Genomic DNA, 20,465 nt, shown 5'->3' on the forward strand with positions numbered 1-20,465 from the left:
TAGCTGAGACAAGGAGAACTAGTATTGGATTTTGAAGGAGCAATCCAAAGTTGAAATTCGATAGGCGATAAGGAAGAGCGATTCTTGAGCTGTGAAATTTTATGAGGGGATGTGATAAACATGACCAACCAAGGGAATAAATATGCCTGGAGATGCCATTGAGACGTGGAATACTGGGTATTATCCGGTTCGGCGCATGAAATGTGCTCGGATTGGTACGGAATAAAGACGCTTTTCCGTGAAAATCAACTTGTCTTGTCACGGCATAAACATTTGATAAGGGCGGAAAGAATGAGAGTTAGTGACGTGGAAGAGTTGGAGTGCATGTCAAAGTTACCCACCTGCAGACGGGTTTAAAACTTGTCTAGCCGCTCAGTCTTTTAGTGATCAACGAGTTAGTTATCCCCATCGTGTAGAGAACCAGAGTCTAGAACTAACAGCCTGTCAACTGAACACTTGATCCGTAATTTCTGCGGAGTTTTTGAGAGGGTCACGCATAGCCCACTGGGGGCCGAGGTGTGTACTCTGTTGTTTTGGCCGTTTCTCTCAGAGACGAACAAGGTATCGAAGACTTGGGGCATAAACAAGCCCCTTCCGATTGGACAGATAAGTAGTTAGTTATTGACCTTGATGACCACTGGATAAACTTTAAGCTTCAAGAGCTGTCGGACAAACCGGCCTCCACAGCTTGTGCATATACTTTGCCTAGGAGAGGTTACATATGCCCCCTGCATATTTATGTGTCTATGTGTCCATGCACGGCGGCCATTCGATAACAATCGGCATTATAGCTCAGGATCGCTGAGCACAAGCATTGAGTCTGCGTAGCCCATTATGGATAAAACGGCAGTCTCTATAACTAACGTAAACACGTTCCATTCCTCCGATTATACGGCACCTCAAACTCTGAGCCCTTGGTTGTTTCGGGGCGACGAAGCTTCCGGGACTATACCCGACGGATCGCCTTCCTCAGGTGTGATGCATGAGGCGTAAGGACGGGATAATAATGTGTACCAATGCCATGCAAACAACTGGGCGTAAATACGGCTGGGACCTTGTGGATAGCTTGGGTACATCAGCCTTCGGGCGAAAAAAAGTATGAGATATGGATATCCAGAAACAACAGAACGTGGCGCTCTTCACAGTCAAGCCGTCATGTCTTAAAAAAGGGACTCGGGTTTAGCCTGCACTTGCCGTTTAGCCAAAGCAACATGGTTCACCGTCAATGCAGTATGCCCCGTCGGGAATGATATTCTATTAGCCAATCGGTCGAAGGAGCTGAAACCATGGGTTGGCATCTCGCCTACTGTGCGCGAGAAGGTCATCCTCCGCCTTTAAATAGTCATATTAGTCAATTGCACTGAGATCAATATCTGAGATTCTCAAAGAAAAACATCACTTACTAGCCCTAGAAAATAAAGTCATTATCATATAGAATATTTGCTTGCTTTTCCCTGAATTACCGAGATGCTTAATCACAAAAGGACAAGTTCTCTCTCCGACCAGGACTACCAGAGCCTTGTTTATGACTTCAATGCCGCCGAGGACATATCTTTACTTGGTGGTCGTCTGGACCAACTGTTTGAGAAGATTGTGGATACTTTCCCAAAGAACACGGCTCTAATTCATAGAGATACAGAGATGACTTTCTCTGAGCTCAACGAATCTGCAAACATACTCGCTCGAAGCCTCATAAAACGAGGCTTAAAGCATGGCGACTTGGTCGGCCTCGCTGTGTCACGATCTATCGATCTTATCGTGGTCGTCCTAGCTGTTCTCAAGCTGGGTGCTGCATACGTCCCTATTGATCCATTGTTTCCCGCTGAACGCATCAACCAAATGGTCAGTGATGCTGGTCCTAAGCTCATCCTTTTGAGTGGTAGTCCGAGCAAGGGTTTGGCAAGCTGGAAAGATATTTGCATAAGCGTGGACGAGGCAAGGGACAGCTCGATTGTTGATACCACAAATCTGGAAGCCGATATACAACCACATGATTTATCATATGTAATATATACATCTGGTTCAACTGGGAAGCCAAAAGGCGTTGAAATTAGCCATGGGGCTGCTGCCAATTTTCTGAGCTCGCTGCGGAAATATGAGCCAGGTTGCAACGAGCATGATATCTTGCTTGCCATAACGACAATATCCTTTGACATGTCAGCTCTAGAGCTGTTACTGCCGCTTGTTTCGGGCACCACAATGGTCATTGCGGATACCACTGCCGTTAAAAATCCGCGGGAGCTCTTAGAGTTAATGAGGCGGCATCATGTCACTATTTTGCAGGCTACCCCAGCAACTTGGACAATGCTCCTGGAGTCGGGATGGAAAGGAGATCCAAGACTGTCCAAGATCATATGTGGAGGTGAACCTCTCACCCGCCAACTGGCAGACCGTCTGCTTGCCGCTGCTGATTCAGTGTGGAATGTGTACGGACCGTCGGAGACAACCTATGGCAGCGTTGGGAGAGTGGGAGAGGGTGATATTGTCGTGGGGAAACCTGTTGTTAACGGGCGAATTTATGTCCTCGATGACAACTTATCTCCTGCCCCCGTCGGCTGCGAGGGAGAAATATATATCGGCGGCGGCAGCGTCTCGAACGGCTATCGCAACAACACCGAGCTAACACGCGCGCGCTTCCTCGCTAATCCATTCCACGGCGGGTTGTTTTTCCGAACCGGCGACCTCGGCCGTTTTCTGGCGCCTGGAAAGCTGCAAGTTGTGGGCCGCATCGACGGCGTGGTCAAGATCCGCGGCCACCGTATCGATGTTGGCGACATCGAAGCGGTCCTTCTCGACCATGCGAGTGTGTCTGCGGCAGTTGTTATCAGCCATGATGACCGTCTAGTGGCCTACTGTGTATTGGATCGGGCCCTGAGTAGTGATGTTTCGCTTGATACCATTCTACGGCCATGGGTGGCAGAGCGCCTTCCGGCGTATATGCTGCCAGCATTCTTCGTACAAATGGATGCATTGCCGTTATCACCCAATGAAAAGGTCAATCGCAAAGCACTCCCTAACCCACTAGAAGCTATTCAAAGCCAGGCTTCGAAGCAGCCAACCTCCGAGCTGGAGCAACAGTTGCTGGCAATCTGGGCAGATATCCTTGGACACGACCGGTTTGGCATAGAAGATAACTTTTTCAACCTAGGTGGTGATTCTGTACGTATCATCCGCATGCAAACAATATTGGAGAGGCTTCTGCACCGGCCTATACCTACGCCAAAATTATTTGAGCATTACACAATCAAGGAATTGGCTGCGTATCTGACTGGTATTGGCAAGAAAAGTACCAGCAATCAGGAACTCAATACAGCAAACGATAGATTTATTGGCAGTCATGAAGACATTGCAATTGTGTCCATGGCCTGCCGATTGCCTGGTGGCGTGACAACCCCAGAGGAATTCTGGCAGTTACTGCAGAATGGTGGAGACACCATTACCGATGTTCCTAAGGATCGTTGGGACGCTGCTAAACTATACAATTCAAATCCTGATATTGAAGGTACCTCATATTGTACCCGAGGCGGTTTTCTGGACTCGGTTTATTCCTACGATGCATCTTTTTTTGGAATCTCTCCACGTGAGGCGCAGGCCATGGATCCAGCACAAAACCTAATGCTGGAACTGGGATGGGAAAGTTTCGAGCGAGCTGGTTATACAAAGGAAAGGCTGCGAGGCAGTGCAACAGGCGTGTTTATTGGTGTGAGCAACAACGGAACAACGAATAGCACCCCTCCTGACCTCAAGGGATACTCAATTACCGGGAGTGCTAGTGCCGCTATGTCGGGCCGTTTGTCCTATACCCTCGGTTTAGAAGGCCCATCTCTAGTAGTTGATACCGCCTGTTCCTCCTCGTTGGTAGCCACACACTTGGCATGCAATGCTTTGCGCCAGGGTGAGTGTAACATGGCTCTGGTTGGTGGTGTAAGCCTTCTTCTCACACCAGGCATACACGTTGAGTTTAGCAAACTGCGTGGTCTCTCGGCAGATGGTCGGTGCAGGGCCTTTTCCCAGGATACAGATGGCACAGGGTTTAGTGAAGGTGCTACTTCCATCGTGCTGAAGCGTCTGTCTGATGCTCAGCGCGATGGTGATACCATCCATGCTGTATTGCGCGGCACCGCAGTTGTGCATGGCGGCTACAGTGCCGGTCTAACAGTACCCAACAGCCCTGGCCAAGTGAAACTTATCCGTTCAGCCCTGGCGCAAGGTGCAATGAAACCCTGCGAAATTGACTATATTGAAGCTCACGGCACTGCTACTAAACTTGGAGACCCTATTGAGGCAATAGCACTCGCTGAAGTCTTTGGAAATGGGCGCACTAGTTCGGACCCTCTTAGGTTAGGTTCTGCGAAGTCAAATGTTGGGCATACTCAGGCTGCTGCCGGCCTCGTTGGCTTACTAAAAGTGGTTTTATCAATGCGACATAATATCATACCCAAAACCCTACATGTAAACGAACCTACCAGGTCAGTTGACTGGAAAGGGGCCAACATGGAGTTGGTTCTTGCCCCTCAACCATGGCCAGCTAGGGATCACAGACTACGCCGGGCTGGTATAAGTGCATTTGGAATTGGTGGCACCAACGCTCACATCGTCGTTGAAGAGCCCCCTAAGCTTCTCACCAGAAAAAATGGTTGCACTTTGCCCACTTTAGTACCTCGCGCTATTCCGTTCCTGCTCTCTGGGGGCAGTGAATCAGCCCTTAAAGCTCAGGCTGAGAAACTTCGGTTACATATCGACAATGGCATTGGAAAAGAGGACCGCCTAATTGACATTGCTTTCTCACTAGCTACTACTCGTACCCACCTCCAACGCAGACAGGTAGTGGTTTCAAGAGATAAGGCACAGGTACTGGATGCTCTGGCATCTATAAGCTCGAGCTCTGACAAACTTTTCAATGTGAATGAGGTCGGGAAGCCAAAGTTGGGGATGCTTTTCACCGGACAAGGTAGCCAGCGACTAGGGATGGGCAAAGAACTCTATTCCGTCTACCCTGTTTTCCAAACATCGCTAGATAAAATTGCAGGCCTTTTCACGCAACTGGATATCCCTCTACTTGATGTAATGTGGGCCGAACCAGAAAGCACACATGCCTCATTACTCAACAGAACCGACTACACTCAAGCTGCATTGTTCGCTCTTGAGGTTTCTCTCTGGAATTTATGGCAGAGCTGGGGCGTGCAGCCTGACTTTCTACTTGGCCACAGCGTGGGAGAGATTGCAGCAGCTCATGTTTCAGGCATTTTGAACTTGTCTGATGCTTGTCGGTTGGTGGCAATGCGCGGATCTTTGATGCAAGGCCTTCCTAGTCAAGGGAAGATGGCCTCAGTAGAAGCCAGCAGCATCGAGGTTGAAGAAGTGGTGAACGAACTGAGCAAGAGAGACGAAGTTGAGATAGCAGGTTATAATACACCTTCACAAATTGTTATATCTGGGAATTCTGAGGCGGTTGAGGCTGTAACAGCCCATGTTGCTAGGATGGGCCGTAAAACAAAACTGCTCGATACTAGCCATGCTTTCCACTCGGCTCATATGAATGGTATGATGGATGCCTTCAGAGCTGTGACTCAGGATCTCCAATTTGAGACGGCAAAGATACCCATAATCAGCAGCATGACCGGTTCACTAGCTGCAGCTGGTGAACTTCAATGTGCGGAATACTGGGTCCAACAGGCCCGCCGGGCTGTTAGATTTAGTGATGCTTTCCAGGAACTTATTAAACAAGGAGCTAATATTTTCCTTGAGATTGGACCTAGCTCGACCCTTTGTGGACTGGGTGCAGCCTGTGTTTCTGATATTTCTCAAATGAGCAAGGCTTTGTGGCTGCCCTCCCTAAAGCCAAGAGCAGATGAAGTCTCAGTCGTCCAAAATAGCGCACACGAGTTACACATGCGACATGTACCCATCAACTGGGCTGAATATTTTAAACCTTTTGACTGTGAAAGAGTTGGCCTGCCTACTTACGCTTTCCAGCGCGTGTCTTACCAGCCTACAACAAAAGCCAGCTGGCTCAATGGTCTCACACAAAGAAATGACTCTCAAACAGTCGTAAGCGGAGCGGAAAATAAGATGTTTGAAATAAACTGGTGCCAACTCTCTGTGGGCGAAACCTGGCCTCGCGGCATCTGGGGCCTTTTCAATTTGTCTATTGAAACTACATGGGTGATAGCCGCGCATCGAGCTCTGGAAAGCTCCGGAGTTCAGCTGGTTCATATTGCCAAGCTCCAGGATGCTATGCAGCTCGATGGCGTTCTAGTTTTCTGGGACTCTGATGCCGATGTCGTTCAGAAAGCGCACGCCTTCACGGCAGCAGCCCTGGCTCATCTGCAGGAAGCAAGCAATATTGGTTTTGCCGCGCCAATTGTGTGGGTTACTCGGCATGCGGTCGGTGCGGGCGCTGGAGACCAGCCAACTGGGCTCGGGGCCGGGCCGCTGTGGGGCCTGATGCGGACCACGAGAAGCGAGCACCCCGAACTGCATCTTAGACTAGTCGACGTGGATGACGAGATAAGCCTGGCTGCCCTTGGAGCGGCGCTGGCAGCGGATAGTCAGACAGAAATCTCTATTCGCAAGGGACAGCTACTTGTACCGCATCTGGAACGCACTAACTTGGCCTCAGCACCCGCTGGAAAGCCACTACTCCGAACAGATGGCGCAGTTCTAGTTACTGGAGGCCTTGGTGATCTTGGAAAACGCGTATCCCACAGGCTGGCCAGTTGCCATGGAGTCCGTGATTTAGTCCTGTTGTCTCGGACTGGTAAGGTATCTGCTAGAGCCGACGCATTTGTTGTTGAACTTAGCAAATTGGGTGCCAGCGTTACCATAGCTCGCTGTGATGTTTCGGATCTTGACAGCCTTAGAATTTTTATGCAGAAGTTTACTGCCGATAGACCTCTACGAGGCGTGATTCACGCAGCTGGAGTGGTTGACTCAGGCGTTTTATCATCCTTAACTCCCGAAAAATGCGCCACAACATTTGCACCCAAAGTAGATGGCCTCTGGAACCTACATCAATTAACAAAGGATATGGATCTGGATATCTTCATGATGTTCTCATCTATCTCTGGTATCATGGGCTTACCCGGACTTGGAAACTATGCTGCTGCTAATTCTTTTATTGATACCCTCTCTTACCTGCGACGTTCTCAGGGCTTGCCTGCTACCTCAGTGGCATATGGTGTCTGGGGTGGAGATGGCATGGCAACTACTCTCGTATCAACAACTCGTAACCATCTCTCGCAGCTTGGGCTAGGCTTTCTAGAACCAGAGGACGGACTGAAGCTGTTTGAGCAAGGAGTTCGATGTGGAAAACCACTCACCATAGCCGCTGTTCTGGACTTGGAACGGCTTAAATCTTACTATGGAGAACAGGGTGGTATACCCCCGCTCCTACGCTCAATCTTGGGGGAACAGAATGACAAATTGGCGGTTAATACCGACATGAATCTACGCGACTTGTTATCAAATGCTGCTCCTGCGCAACACGGGAGGATTGTGCTCCACATTGTTCGAAAAGCCATAGGTAAAGCACTGGGATATGCTCAGATGGATGAAATAGACCCCAGTCAGCCCCTAAAGGAACTAGGAATTGATTCCTTAACCGCTATTTTGGTCCGCAATCATCTAGCAACTCTGACCGGCATGACGTTACCACCGAACGTCGCACTTCTTCGCCCAAATCTCAAGTCACTTGGCGAATTCATCCTATCCCTTTTTCGAGACAGTACTGACATTGGCTCAACATCCTCGCCAAAGGCCAATGGCGCCTCCAGATCTAATGGCGTCTCAAGCTCTAATGGCACTCCAAAGACTAATACCGCTAATGGCACCAGCACTAATGGCATCCATGGCACCAATGGCACACCAGATTCCAACGGTGTGTCACATACTAATGGCATATCCAAATCCAACGCCGAGGCCAAGGCAAATGGTGGGATGAAGGCCAACGGCTCGGCAGCAAAATCTGTTCCTCATGTCGATATGGCAGCTATTAAAAGGGGTGTGCTAGATCGAAGCTTCCAATTTGAAAACATAACAAAACACCCCCTTTCCTGTTTAAATACCCCGAAAGCTGTGTTTGTGACAGGACCAACAGGGTTTGTTGGTGCGTTCATGGTTCACGAACTCCTCAAAAGAGGCATAGCTGTATACTGTCTTATACGCTCTAGTAACCTAGATCAAGCTCAAGAACGCATGACGCAAACACTACGGGAATATGGTCTTTGGAAACCGGAGTATGCATCGTTGATTCACCCAATCATTGGCGATCTCTCTCAACCACTGCTTGGCCTTCACGAGGATATGTTTGATGAGCTAGCTGATGTAGTCGATGCAATAATTCATTCAGGAGCTCTTGTGGATTGGATGCGTCCTTTGGAAGACTATATTGGTCCCAATATTCTGGGTACCCATGAAATTTTGCGTCTTGCTTCTCATGGACGTGGGAAGGCAGTCCATTTTGTCTCAACAATTTCCACACTGCCCATTCACTTAGGTTATGGTCTTACTGAACTTGATGGAGAATATGGCTATGGTACTTCAAAATATCTTGCTGAGAGAATGATTGTGGCCGCTCGTTTCCGCGGAGCGGTAGCTTCTTCTTATCGCCTGCCATTTGTCGCTGCTTCAGGTGCTAATGGCCGCTTCCGTCTTGATCGTGGCGACTTTTTGAATAATCTTGCTATGGGGAGCCTTGACTTGGGAGCTTTTCCATCCTTAAATACCACGTTGTCCAGCGTTCTCCCGGTCGATTATCTATGCAGCACTATTGCCATGATTATGACTGAGGACCAGGGGCGCATTGGTGAAGACTACGACTTTGTGAATCCGCGCGCGCCCACTTTTGACACCTTCTTCGGGATTATGGGTGCTGCCAGTGGTAATCTGGAAGTACTCCCTTTCAGTCAATGGCATCGTCGCGCCCTTGAGTATGCAGCACTCAACCCGAAGAGCCCCTTAGCCCGTATCACCACTGTTCTCGATGGCTATACAGACGAGACCGCCGGAGATTTGCTAAAGGGAAGCCCTGTTGGCAAGCACGTCTTCGGGTTGGATGTATATCCAGCCCCGTTGATTGGTGAAGAATACATACATAAATACCTGGATGCAATCAATTCTACAAGACAAATTGGTGGCTATGAGTAAAAAAAAAAAAGTAAAATAGATTGATAGACTAGGATATTATGCACATCTCGGTTACCCAATCAATATTTTAACTTCCATCGCGCCGCACCGGTATCAGGGGATTAATGGGTAGAAGCCGGTCATCGTCACCGTTTTCATAAGTATGATCATGTTTATCCTATCTAGATGTGCCCAGCTCTTTGTCTTTTTTGGCATCCAGATTTAACCTACAGACACATATGTACGTAACATGCCTAGTTCATGTTAGGGTCGTAAACAGTAACTGCATCTTTCTTGACCCTCATCCTTTGGCTCTTTCCATAATCTCCACCACTCTCCACAGGATCGTTTTCATTCTCCCACTCCCACCACTTCAAAGTCCTCCATTTAGGGCGTAAGACGCACATAACCTGCCCCTTTATCAAACCCATAGATATAGGGCCATAGGTATTGCTGTCAAACGACAAGTCGGGATCAGTTGCGTCACCTTCGACCCAAACATGATTCCAGGGAACAATCTGGGTTTTTTGGTCTCCCTCTCCAGACTTCGGCGGTCGTGTGGTGACAACATCGCCCGGTAGGGCTATGATACGTTTCACAGACAATTTGCTTGGTTCAGTTCTAGAGCTAGATCCGCGCAACGATCTAAATGTAATATCGATCGATTAGCATCAAATAGTTGGAATACAGGTAATTAGGGGGATACTAACGGAAATACCACCACCATTCCTCTTTTTAAATGCAGCTTTGTGGCATATGTGACGTCCACCAGCACCATCTCGCTATCGATATTGTCGATATTGTAGCCCTTATTTAAATATGGTGACATAGATGCACCGCTGATCCATTTGACATCCAAAACATGTTCGCGGAAAACTATGAAGAGAGCTAACCCCTGGATTGTGAATAAAAATGTGTCGAGTGCAGCATTTCTGCCAAACGAATATCGTGAGCGACCCCGCGGTCCATCCGTGTTATTCGTAATATTATTGCCATGGTGCTGAGTTTTGGAATCATTACTGCTAGATGCAGCTGTTGAACATCGTTTGTGTACCGAATTGAGCCTGGATATATGCGATTTTAACCTGGGAGGAGCTGCGTTTGGGTGCGACAATCGATGGATAATACCAGGGTTTGGTTTCTTCAGGATCAATCGGGAAAGGCGAGAGGCCGATGGTATAAAGAATCCATTCAATAGTGATAACATGAGTAGAGGAAAAACCCCTGTTCTGGAGGCCTGTTGCTATATCTCATGCTCTTTGATCGTGGTTTGTACCTATTTTGGGCTGGGAATTTCTGCAGGTGAGGTTGCCCAGATCAGATAAGATAAGAAGGTCTTGGCATCAGGATGCAACCTTGAAATTCAATCTTGACTGCAAGTTGTCAACCTCACATCTGCAAGTTCATGTGAGATACCATCTATACCCAGAATACCCCATGTATACATTTAATCAAGGCTTTTAGTGGAATTATGGATACAGGCTAGGAGAATACATGTCCTATTTATTGTATACCGTTTACGAAAATTGCCAATAAAGTCCGCCGGTCAAAATCGATCTAACTTCAGCTATCTATCATGTTTATTATAAGGTATAGAGGAGCCTTACTGTATAAATTTATGGATTACTTCTATATATTACTTTATAGAAGGATCATGATTTAAGTTATTAAAGAATGGAAGTATGTCATGCTAAATTGCAAGGGCTGCTATTCACATTGTTATCACGTAAGCTACAAGCCTTACTGAGAGGACAAAACTTCAAACTCACCTTTGTTGCATTGTTACCTCTGCCTACACTAATGACTCAGGTACAATATTCACTCCCACATATAGTGCTGCATAGAAGTACTTAAACTGTTATTACCTATACCTGCCCCCCTAGATCCCACACTCTTGTGTAGTAGGTTTTTTACTCTACTTGCCTTAGAGTGGTGAATTTAAGGCAGCAGTTCGCGTTAAATCATCTTCATGTAAGTATTATCTATTTTTCTCTTATCCTTTTTCTAAAAACGCGTCAACATTTATCCTTTGACTGACTATATTTATAGGATTATCGATGGCTCTTATTTGCAACAAAGTTACCACAGCTAGCGGAGCCACTCTAATGAGTCTCTCTACTGAGCTTCTGTGCATGGTTGCTGCAGAGCTTGGTATGTCTGACGTGGGTCGACTGGTCCGTTGTAACAAACGACTTAACGTTACAATCACTCCGTTTTTATATCGATTCAAGGTCAAGCCTTATTTGTGGAAAAAGATGGCTGATATAAAACCTGGACAATACGCATATAAGTCCCCAGTAGCAACATGGGAAACCGCCCGCATGACCAGCATGCTTGTCACTGATACCCCCCTCGAATGGGCTGCCGTGATGAACCTGGGTAATGCTATCACCAGAATGATAGGACCTAGGCCGGACCGAAAATTTTTTGTGGACATGCATTTTGGACACGCTTTGGAGTTGGCATCAATGGTTGGCAGTGCAGCTGCTTTGAAATCACTTGCAGCCACTCACACTGGGAGATGGCCTAGGGGGAAATGGGGTTATTATCCCATGCATCAGGCGGCTTTCAACGATCATATTGACGCTATTCAGGTTCTACTTGATGCTGGTTGTCCCATAAATAAGTTTGATGACCGTCATATGACTCCTCTTGCCGTGGCTATAGCTCGCAAGAAGATCGCTACTGCGGGATTTCTCCTGGAAAAGGGGGCTCGGAGAACCAAACTCTGCCGTGATGCCCAACTTGCGCTAGCTACACTACTTGGAGAACCGCTACCTGATCAAGAGAGCGATAAGGCTACCAACTAAGTGAAAGATGCATCCGCGTATGTATACCCCGAAATGGGCGTCCATCAATGGTGTCTCCAGGAATTTCACGACTAAACGCTAATTCTCAACGTAGTACGGAGTACCTCTACAATACTAATTCTCATATGAGAGAAGTCGAATCTCGCAACAACCTGTCCTCTTTTGACCTCCAGATACCCGGCCTTTTCCTTTTCATGTACTCGTTAATTTATTTACAGAAACGAGGTTATCCACAGAATACCGAGCACATTATGTACTGCCACCCTTTTACCTGTGAAATATGAAAGTTAAATCCCACTTAGGCCAGTCACATCTAGTCATGGAGGTTCAAATCTGTATCTCAGCATTCATCTGTGTGTGAGAGCCATGGTTAAAAATTAGCAGGACTTCACATTTCCTATTATTCCTATTTGCCATATGTAATTCTTGCTACAGAGCTCTAACTGCATCGCACTTCAACGCTCTATGAAGGCATCTCATTCGATCACGTACCAGACTCAATATGTACGGACGGAATACGTAAAAAGAAAAGTAATATTCTGATCAGCTCCCTGTGTCAAGTGTTCTCCCTTCCATTGACTTCCGCATATCGAAGATCAACCAGCCGATCCAACCTCGGGATGTACCCCCGCCTTTTCTTCTTTCCTTTTTTCCCTTGACCCAGAGAAAGGAAACATAAATAATCTTCAGCCTGAAGGATGATGTACCACTACAACCCAGCCTGTATCGAAATATATACGCTACATAGCACGTAGCACAGCGCTGAAGTTTACTTCGCGGCAGGAAAGTCATCCAGCACCCCGTAGCCTTCAGGAAAGCATGCTAATCAATATCCAGAATCGTGTCGAACTGCATCAAGGTTTCTGCTCTCACACAAGCAATTATGTTTTTCGCTGGGTATCCATTTTGATCGCAACCTAAAGCTGATCAATCGAGGAACTAGATGCCTCGTCGCTCACTAAGAGAAAGCTCCGAGCGAATATTGCACTAGGGGTCTGTCCTCTTGCAGCCTTTATGGACAACAAGGGTGATCATAAAAGAATGTGCACTGATCCCCAATTTTTGTTGCTACTTATAGCGATACAGCCTCCCGCCATATGCTTGGGTGCACCTTCGATGGGATGGCATCGAGCCACAATCGATAATCTCATGTTCAAACAAAAAAAGAAAATATAATGGTCCCAAGAGATAGTAGAATGATGCATGTAACAACAACCGTATCATGCGCTGTGTAACTTCGCAACTGTAGTGGAACTGGGGAAGTGAAGACTTGTATGTATGCGATGTCGTTGTCTTACAGACAGCCATTGCCTTTTAAAACGGGAGCCGCATCCATGTATCATATGTAATAAACGAGACGTATTTCTTGCGCTTGGGTAGTCCAAATTGATAGTGTCAATAAGCGTAAAAAAACTTTCTTCACCGCCCATGAGTCTGTGCCAACGGCGCCTAGGATATTTCGAGGGTTCGATGCATGGTATATCACCAGAACAATGCCAACTTGGTTAAGGGATACAGTATGGTATTGGCCGGAGGATTTGGCCTCCTTGACACACCTAACTATTGAATCCATCATATTCCCCGGGGATTGGTTCAGCTTGCTTGTCTGCGGCTGTGAGGGCGTGCCATCCCAGCTGAATTTGCCCGAAGGAGCACGGCTGATGCAGGGCAAACCGATCAGAAATGCCTGGAAAGGAGACAGAAATCCAATGAGTCCGGGCTCAGGTGAAAGGCCTATTGGACAGACCTTAGGCTCTGACGCTGCAGCTAAACGTCAAACTGAGCATTGATTCAGGCATCATGTACTCCGTATTTCATATGGGTTGAAGAAAAAAGCCTTACATATCTCGTCTGAATAAACTGCAACATCACAAACGGCAGAGACTGTCGGGATGGCCGAGTCTGAAATATGCAGGAAGGCAGGGAGAACTACATGGCTTGAGAAGAGGTTTCCCCATCGACATACGGACGATATTTTGTAGACCTCGGTTGATTGCAATGAGAAAAATATCAGTCTTGATAGCCACGGAAATCGCCGTGAACAGGCTCGTTGCTCATGGATATGGATGGATATGGACCTTCCATGGGAAGACTAGCTGCAAATCCTGAGCTGTGGCCGGCGACCTAACCGATAGGCATTCCGCAAATAATGCGAACCCGCCACTCCACCGTCGGCAGCTGGATTTCTTTCGTGGGAGAGCTTCTTCTCTCGATACGCCAATTATGAAACGAGAACACCTACCAGAAAGATCATAGAAGCCATATCGTACGGATACCACTAACGAAGCAATAAGTGATGAGCTTTTAAGGTCTCCACCAGCTGAGCTACTTAGATAATACCCAAATTCCTCGGGAGTGCTGGAAGCATGTGTTAAAAGGTTAAGAAAAGAGTGTGAGAAAAAGGGGGGAAGGGGGGGTCTGGTCCAAGCAAGTTGAATCGAAGAACCGGCGGAGTTTAAGACAAACAAAATCCAATACAAAAAATAGAAAATGGGGGGAAATAAAATTCAACTGGAGAAGATATGAATATCACCAGTGATATGCCGAAAAAAGCGTATGCAATGAAGCTTGCCTTTTTAGGGAAAGTCTTGCCTAGCCAGAACTTGTCGCCACGAGTGCAGGGTAAATTGATCCAATATCAGCGCCCGCAGGCAAGATTGGTTGAATCGTGTTCCCAAAGAAGAAAAGGAGGGAAACAGAATCGCCTGCCTCGGTCGATGGCTAAGAGCCTAGGAAAGCTTCGCCAGTAGGTCTAGCCGAACATGCTCTAAGGCCTGAGAGGTCATAACTGCTTCGAGATATAACTATAGTGTTAGTACTGTAAGGTCTGTTTTATTATCAGGGAAGGCTAATTCCCCACTCAATATGGAGCTGTTGGCATCTTAGTGCGCACTCAGTCTGCCACCTCTTCACGCCCTGTCACCTCATCCTTGTAAAAAAGTGGCCTTTTCCCGGAGATGAAGGGTAAGGAAGCGCCAGTACGGAGTATAGTGCCAGTGTCAACGGCCAGTTTCTAACTTTCGGGAAAAGATGTGTTAAACAACTTCAGCCACGCATCACGATCCACAAGCCAGTCGGTGGGCCGTTTATTGTGGGGGAAAGCTCCTCCCGATTTTTGTAGCTGGTGAGTGATTGAAATTCCGCGTTTTCAAAAGCTTTTTATATGTTTATTATTGTTACTAAATTTTTTTGTCGGCTTCTTCCTCCGCTATAGAACTCTGTTGTTATTATACGATTTATCCGATAGAAAAGGGGGTTGGTACCTATACCATTTGCTATGTGCGGAGTATAGTTGTCCATGTAATCAACAACTGAGCAGGGTTTCAGACGAGAATAAAAGCTTCTTCACAGTGAGAAGACGTTTTCTATTCCTGCCTTTTGAGATCCATCAGATCTGCCCTGCCAGGTGGAATGCCATATCCGAAGTAACTACTTACGTACGTGTAATTGTTAGTAGATGTTCCAGGGAGCATGAAAGCTTGTGATAGGAAGACGCGAGCAAGCTGTGTTACAGGTCTGATATGCACCTTATCCATGGCTAAGCAACTGACGGCAGCCGAGGTTCTGCAGAGTACAGCTGTCACAGCCTGCTACAACTTCCCCTGAGACCTGTCTTCTGTCATCTGCATCTCTTCTGTTGTTCCTTTCCCTCCTGTATCTTTCAATCCCTTTCTTGCATCTCCGATGGATGCGTCCGGAGTAAAATAAGAGTATGAGATAGTTGAAAACAAAAAAAAATAAAATAAATAAAATAAAAGAATTAAGGTTGACCTAAGGTTCCATGACTAATATATTACATAATACGGATAAATAAAAGGCCGCTAATTAAACGGTCCAGTCACGTGGAAACTTACCTTCCCCACAGGAGCTTCGACAGCTTCGACGAAGATGCAAGAGACGCAGACGCAGACGGGGACAAGCAAAGGAAGAAGACGGCCTGAAAGGACATAGTGAGAGGACGAAGACGAAGAGAGACGGCCGCACATACAGATATTTGGATGGTGAGGGCCACAAGATTCATAGAGACAGCCCTGGGCTGCAGACATTCAGAGTGATCGGTGATCCTCGTGGACAAACGTCATATCAAATTGTTCTGCCTGCACTAACAGGTAGCTACCATCACCCTCTACGTCAACCTATCCACAACACAGACAAGCAAGAGAAAAAGACTGTGAAAAATGGCGTCTGCTATCCTCCCCCTGGCTGAAATCCCTACATTGTCTCTACTTTATCGTCTTAGACATCTTACGGCAGCGGCTACCCCGCAGGTCTCCACGCCATCGCAGCGACTCAACGATATCATCAGCCATGTAACCCATGATATCACCCGGCTCGAAGTTGACTGCATCGTGAATGCCGCGAATGAATCCCTTCTCGGTGGCGGGGGCGTCGACGGGGCAATCCATCGAGTAGCAGGCCCAAACCTGCTGCGAGAGTGTCGTACGCTTGATGGATGCCAGACGGGTGATGCCAAGATCACGGATGCCTATGAATTGCCATGCAAAAAGGTCGTCCATGCCGTGGGACCCGTATACGTGATGGAAAGGTTTCGTGGAGGTCCTGGTCGGGGTGACGTGCGAAGACCAGAGATGCTGCTGAGAGGCTGCTACCAACGCAGCCTGGAACTATCAGTCGCCAATGGGGTAAAGAGTATCGCCTTTTCGTCGATTAGTACCGGGGTTTATGGGTATCCAAGTGTCGAGGCAGCCACTGTGGCGATCAAGGTGGTGAGAGAGTTCCTTGAGTCCCATCCCGAGTCATTGGAGAGGGTCATCTTCTGTACCTTTGAGAGAAAAGATTGCAGGGCATATGATATGCTCCTACCGTACGTACTTTTTTACCCTTTCTCTCGTTCTCCAACCGTTCTCCACCATGGGTATTTGAACCGGGAGGGATAGCAGAAAAACAATTTAAAGAAATCGAAAAAGAAAAAAATCCAGCTAACGAGTTACTGAATTTTGATGCTATAGTCAATATTTCCCTCCCACTGAACAGGATCTTCCGCCTTCCACGACCACTAAGGCAGAAGAAACAGAAACTGGAGCTGGCGTTCCACATACCCCCGAGATCCTCGCCGCCAGTCTTCCTGATGCGCCAACATCTGAACCAGTGACTCAGGGCAGTGGCTCCACGGCTAAAAAGACAAAACTGGCCCAAGATAATAGCACCATCACTGCTCGAGACCTCGAAGATGACGATGATTGGGAAAAGGTTGACCAACCGGTGAACACTAAGGAGAACCTCGACGACGATCCGGTGGAAGTTGATAACGGTCCAACCGCGGCCGATGTCCAGAGCGTTTCCAGTGCCGCCGATCTCGAATCCTCTCATGAAGGGAAATTCAGATAGATTCAGTCTTGACATTGACAGGCTGAAGAAATTGCTTTTTTCCCCTCTCCTTTTTTTTTTTTTTTTATTCATTTTGTCCAAAGTCCCCAACCGCCCTTGTACACCGTACGGAGTACTTCAAGCCATTAAACCTCCTCGTTGGTTCTTTTTTCCTTTTTTTTTTTTTTTTCTTTTTCTTCTTCCCCCTCTCCTCACGAATGTGATATGATACAATGTGGTCAATGTACTCTGGAATTACGGATTTGGCTTAAGGGATTATGGGGTTGATTGGAGCATGGCTGTCTATCAGATAAAAAGTATGCGTGTTCCCCAATGCAGACATCGGGCTTTCCAAACCGACCATGTTTTCTTTTGCCCTTCTGCCCTTTTTATCGCGTCAATCCAACCCTTGCAGTTCCACCTAGTCAGGGGCAACCGTAGCCTAAATCTCCCCATCTCCTCCACTAGATGCCCCAAGAGGATCGTCAAGCCATGAAACGGCCGGGCCACCTTGTATCCTCACATATATGTATGCATTATCTATAAATTATCGAGGTCCGAAAGTCCGGCCGGAAGGTTGAAGCGGAGCGAAGAGTCACGCCTGGGCGTTTGCGCCGGCCAACTAGTTAGACTATTAGGGTTAACTATCTAAGTCTGTGTAAGTAGGGAGTACATGTACATTATTACCGCTCCATACGGAGTAGCCTTGTGATACTCATCGATCGTTCGATACCATGGAACGGGGACTCTACTAGTTGTCTTGTCTTCGTCACCTAGTGATATGATATGGGTTTGCGTCCTTTGCCCCTATGCGAGATGCCGATTTGTCGATATCCCATCTATAAGACAGACGGTATATACGGATATCTCCCAGCACAACGGACCGGGGAGCCAAGCTGAAAGGGGAAACTCGAGCAGAGCAAAGGGCCTCTCGACGTTCGTAAACGGTGAAATCAGGGAAGAAGAAAGTAAAAAAAGAAAGATGATGGAAGGAAGGGAACGCTTCGGAGATTTTTCTCCTTTTAGACCTTAACGGGGTAAGGTTCTATATCAAACCTGTTAACCATAAGTCTTAGCTAACGATAATCCATACTAATCTGCGTAAAAGACCGGACAGGCAGACAGGCAGACAGACCGAAAGTGAGTGTGAGATCTCTGTTTTTTACGGTTTTGTGAGCGGAAAGGTTTCGTTTTCGTTATGAAGATTTAGATGAGATACGATTCGCAGGGATTGGATTGCAAATCCCGATCATCGGATGGTGTTACCGAGGAGAGCCAGGAGTCAAGCAGGATGGTATGATATTATAGCACAGGAATATGCCAATATATTCCCTACTTTTTTGCGCTTAGTGTGCCAGGGGGGAGGGGTGTTAAATGACGATGCACTGCCCCCAGAAACCGGACTTCTGCCCCTTTTCCTCCCGTCATGAAATTGGGAGAACGAGAACGAGGGAGCGATGGGAGGCAGCTCAGAAAGAAAAGAAGGACGATAAAGATGGGCAGTACTCCGTAGAGTACTCCGTAACTCGTTCCTACAAATCCCGACTGTAGTAATGTCTTTTTATATCAGCGGCCTCTAAGTGTCTGCTGAGGTGATTGGGCTGGGAACGGTTCTGCAACGTCCTTTCCCCGTCCCCTGTTTGCGCAGTTGGCGCCCCCTATTCAGGGAGTTTTTCTTTTCTTCCTGCTTGTTTGCTCGCCTTTTTTTTTCTTTTTCTTCCTCGTCCACTGTGCATGTGGTTTCCCCCATGCTTAGTTTCGGGCTCTTTTGAAAAATATCCTAGGAACACAAGATGGGAATGGGGATTTTGCATCAACCTAATCTAGGTTACATCATGGTATTAGGCGATAAAAAGGAACGGGCGTGTTGCATAAGAGGGGGGGCAAGCAGCGAAGGCGCAATGGGCATATGCAGTGCGCTGGTTGAGTAGAGAATGAGAGGCCTTTCCTGGGGCTATATGTGCAGGATGTATGCTTCATGCGAGAGCAGAGGCAGACAGAGTGTACAGCAAAAAGAACGGCTCTAGACCTTCGGTGCAGTCAGATAAGCAAGGAGGCGTTGCGGCTGTGAACGAATAAAGATTGTACCTCCATAGACCGGCTGAGCTCAAGAAAGCTTGAGAGTTAAACATCTTGCATGAAATCTTTTGTTCCATCACACCAAGCAGGGATGGAGAGATCATGTTGGAAACATGTGGGAGAAAAGGAGGACAAGAGATTTTGTTCCTCTTCATCGTATAGAGCCTTGTTTTTGTAAATCGTTGGAAGAGGCTATTTTGGTTGTAAAAGATTTCAGCACCTGTGGCTGGGTTGAACGGATAACGTAAGTGTATCTGGCAGACCTGTTTTAAAGGATGGAAACCAGTAGACGATGCTTGAGGATCATTCGGCTATTGACAGGGTTCCTTCAGGGTTTATTTTGTTGACTGAAAGCTCTTCTCGTCGTATGTAATAATCGAGCTGGTGATATTAAGTATATGTATATATATGTGCTGACATATTATATAGCCGGGTCATCCCTCGGAAACAGTGTATTCCGCCAATAGAATGTCAGTTGTCGCTGTCTTTTTTGACGAAGCAGAAGTAGGGAGGGCGGATTATGCGAAAATCCCAGCCATTAAAACGAGAGAAGTCAAGCTCTGCGTCCTGTTTTCTTTTTCGGCTCTTTCTCCTCCTCGCCTCGCCCGTTAGGCAAACGGCGGCAGCGCAAGATGGCCGTTGAGATGGACATGTCATTTTTTTGCCCTCTTAGTTACTCCTTCGCTTGCCTTTCTTCTCCACTTGGGGCCTTTGTTTCTTAGTGTATATGACGACATTGAAAGTCCTATGCATAGTTATCCCTTTCTTTTCGTGGCTTCCTTTTCCCCTTCTCTGGCCCTTCCCATGCGGAAACGGGGATGGGATCATGGATTGGGGAGGCGGGAAAGATCCCTAGAAGACCTTGGCGACTCCAGCCGTTGGCAATCTGCAGCCTGTTGAATCCTGGGACCAGCAGTAAAAGTATGAAAAGTATCGTAACGGGACAACCAGAGCGAAAAAGGAAAGTGGCCTCAAAAGCAGGCTAGAGGTGTAAGATGGTTACATTACTTCTGGAACCTGAGCCCGCTGGTTCTCGTTCTCGTGTCCTATCGATGGCCTCATTCTTCCGATCCGAGGTGGATAGAAGTATAGTAGCAACGGATTTTAAATATCCTTGAAGAA

The 20,465-nt window shown here is 47.2% G+C and overlaps 4 protein-coding genes across 4 annotated transcripts; 3 read left to right on the forward strand and 1 right to left on the reverse strand.

Annotated features, from left to right (window-relative positions):
• Positions 1-1,467: 1,467 nt before the first annotated feature.
• Positions 1,468-9,147, forward strand: TRV_05146 (uncharacterized protein; the record flags this gene model as incomplete). Its single annotated transcript, XM_003020717.1, has 1 exon — positions 1,468-9,147. The coding sequence occupies one exon, from the start codon at positions 1,468-1,470 to the stop codon at positions 9,145-9,147; it is 7,680 nt and encodes a 2,559-aa protein (XP_003020763.1).
• Positions 9,148-9,380: 233 nt separating this feature from the next.
• On the reverse strand, positions 9,381-10,333 carry TRV_05147 (mitochondrial inner membrane protease subunit Imp2, putative; the record flags this gene model as incomplete). Its single annotated transcript, XM_003020718.1, has 2 exons — positions 9,381-9,747; positions 9,837-10,333. The coding sequence occupies 2 exons, from the start codon at positions 10,331-10,333 to the stop codon at positions 9,381-9,383; spliced, it is 864 nt and encodes a 287-aa protein (XP_003020764.1).
• An 850-nt stretch (positions 10,334-11,183) lies between these two features.
• Positions 11,184-11,936, forward strand: TRV_05148 (uncharacterized protein; the record flags this gene model as incomplete). The annotated part of the gene is made up of 1 exon (XM_003020719.1): positions 11,184-11,936. One exon carries the CDS (start codon positions 11,184-11,186, stop codon positions 11,934-11,936), a length of 753 nt encoding a protein of 250 aa, XP_003020765.1.
• A 4,178-nt stretch (positions 11,937-16,114) lies between these two features.
• TRV_05150 (uncharacterized protein) lies at positions 16,115-17,285 on the forward strand (the record flags this gene model as incomplete). The annotated part of the gene is made up of 2 exons (XM_003020720.1): positions 16,115-16,761; positions 16,907-17,285. 2 exons carry the CDS (start codon positions 16,115-16,117, stop codon positions 17,283-17,285), a joined length of 1,026 nt encoding a protein of 341 aa, XP_003020766.1.
• Positions 17,286-20,465: the final 3,180 nt, after the last annotated feature.

This window comes from Trichophyton verrucosum (genome assembly GCF_000151505.1).
Source record: "Trichophyton verrucosum HKI 0517 chromosome Unknown contig00389_1.f1.exp, whole genome shotgun sequence".
Taxonomy (NCBI): domain Eukaryota; kingdom Fungi; phylum Ascomycota; class Eurotiomycetes; order Onygenales; family Arthrodermataceae; genus Trichophyton; species Trichophyton verrucosum.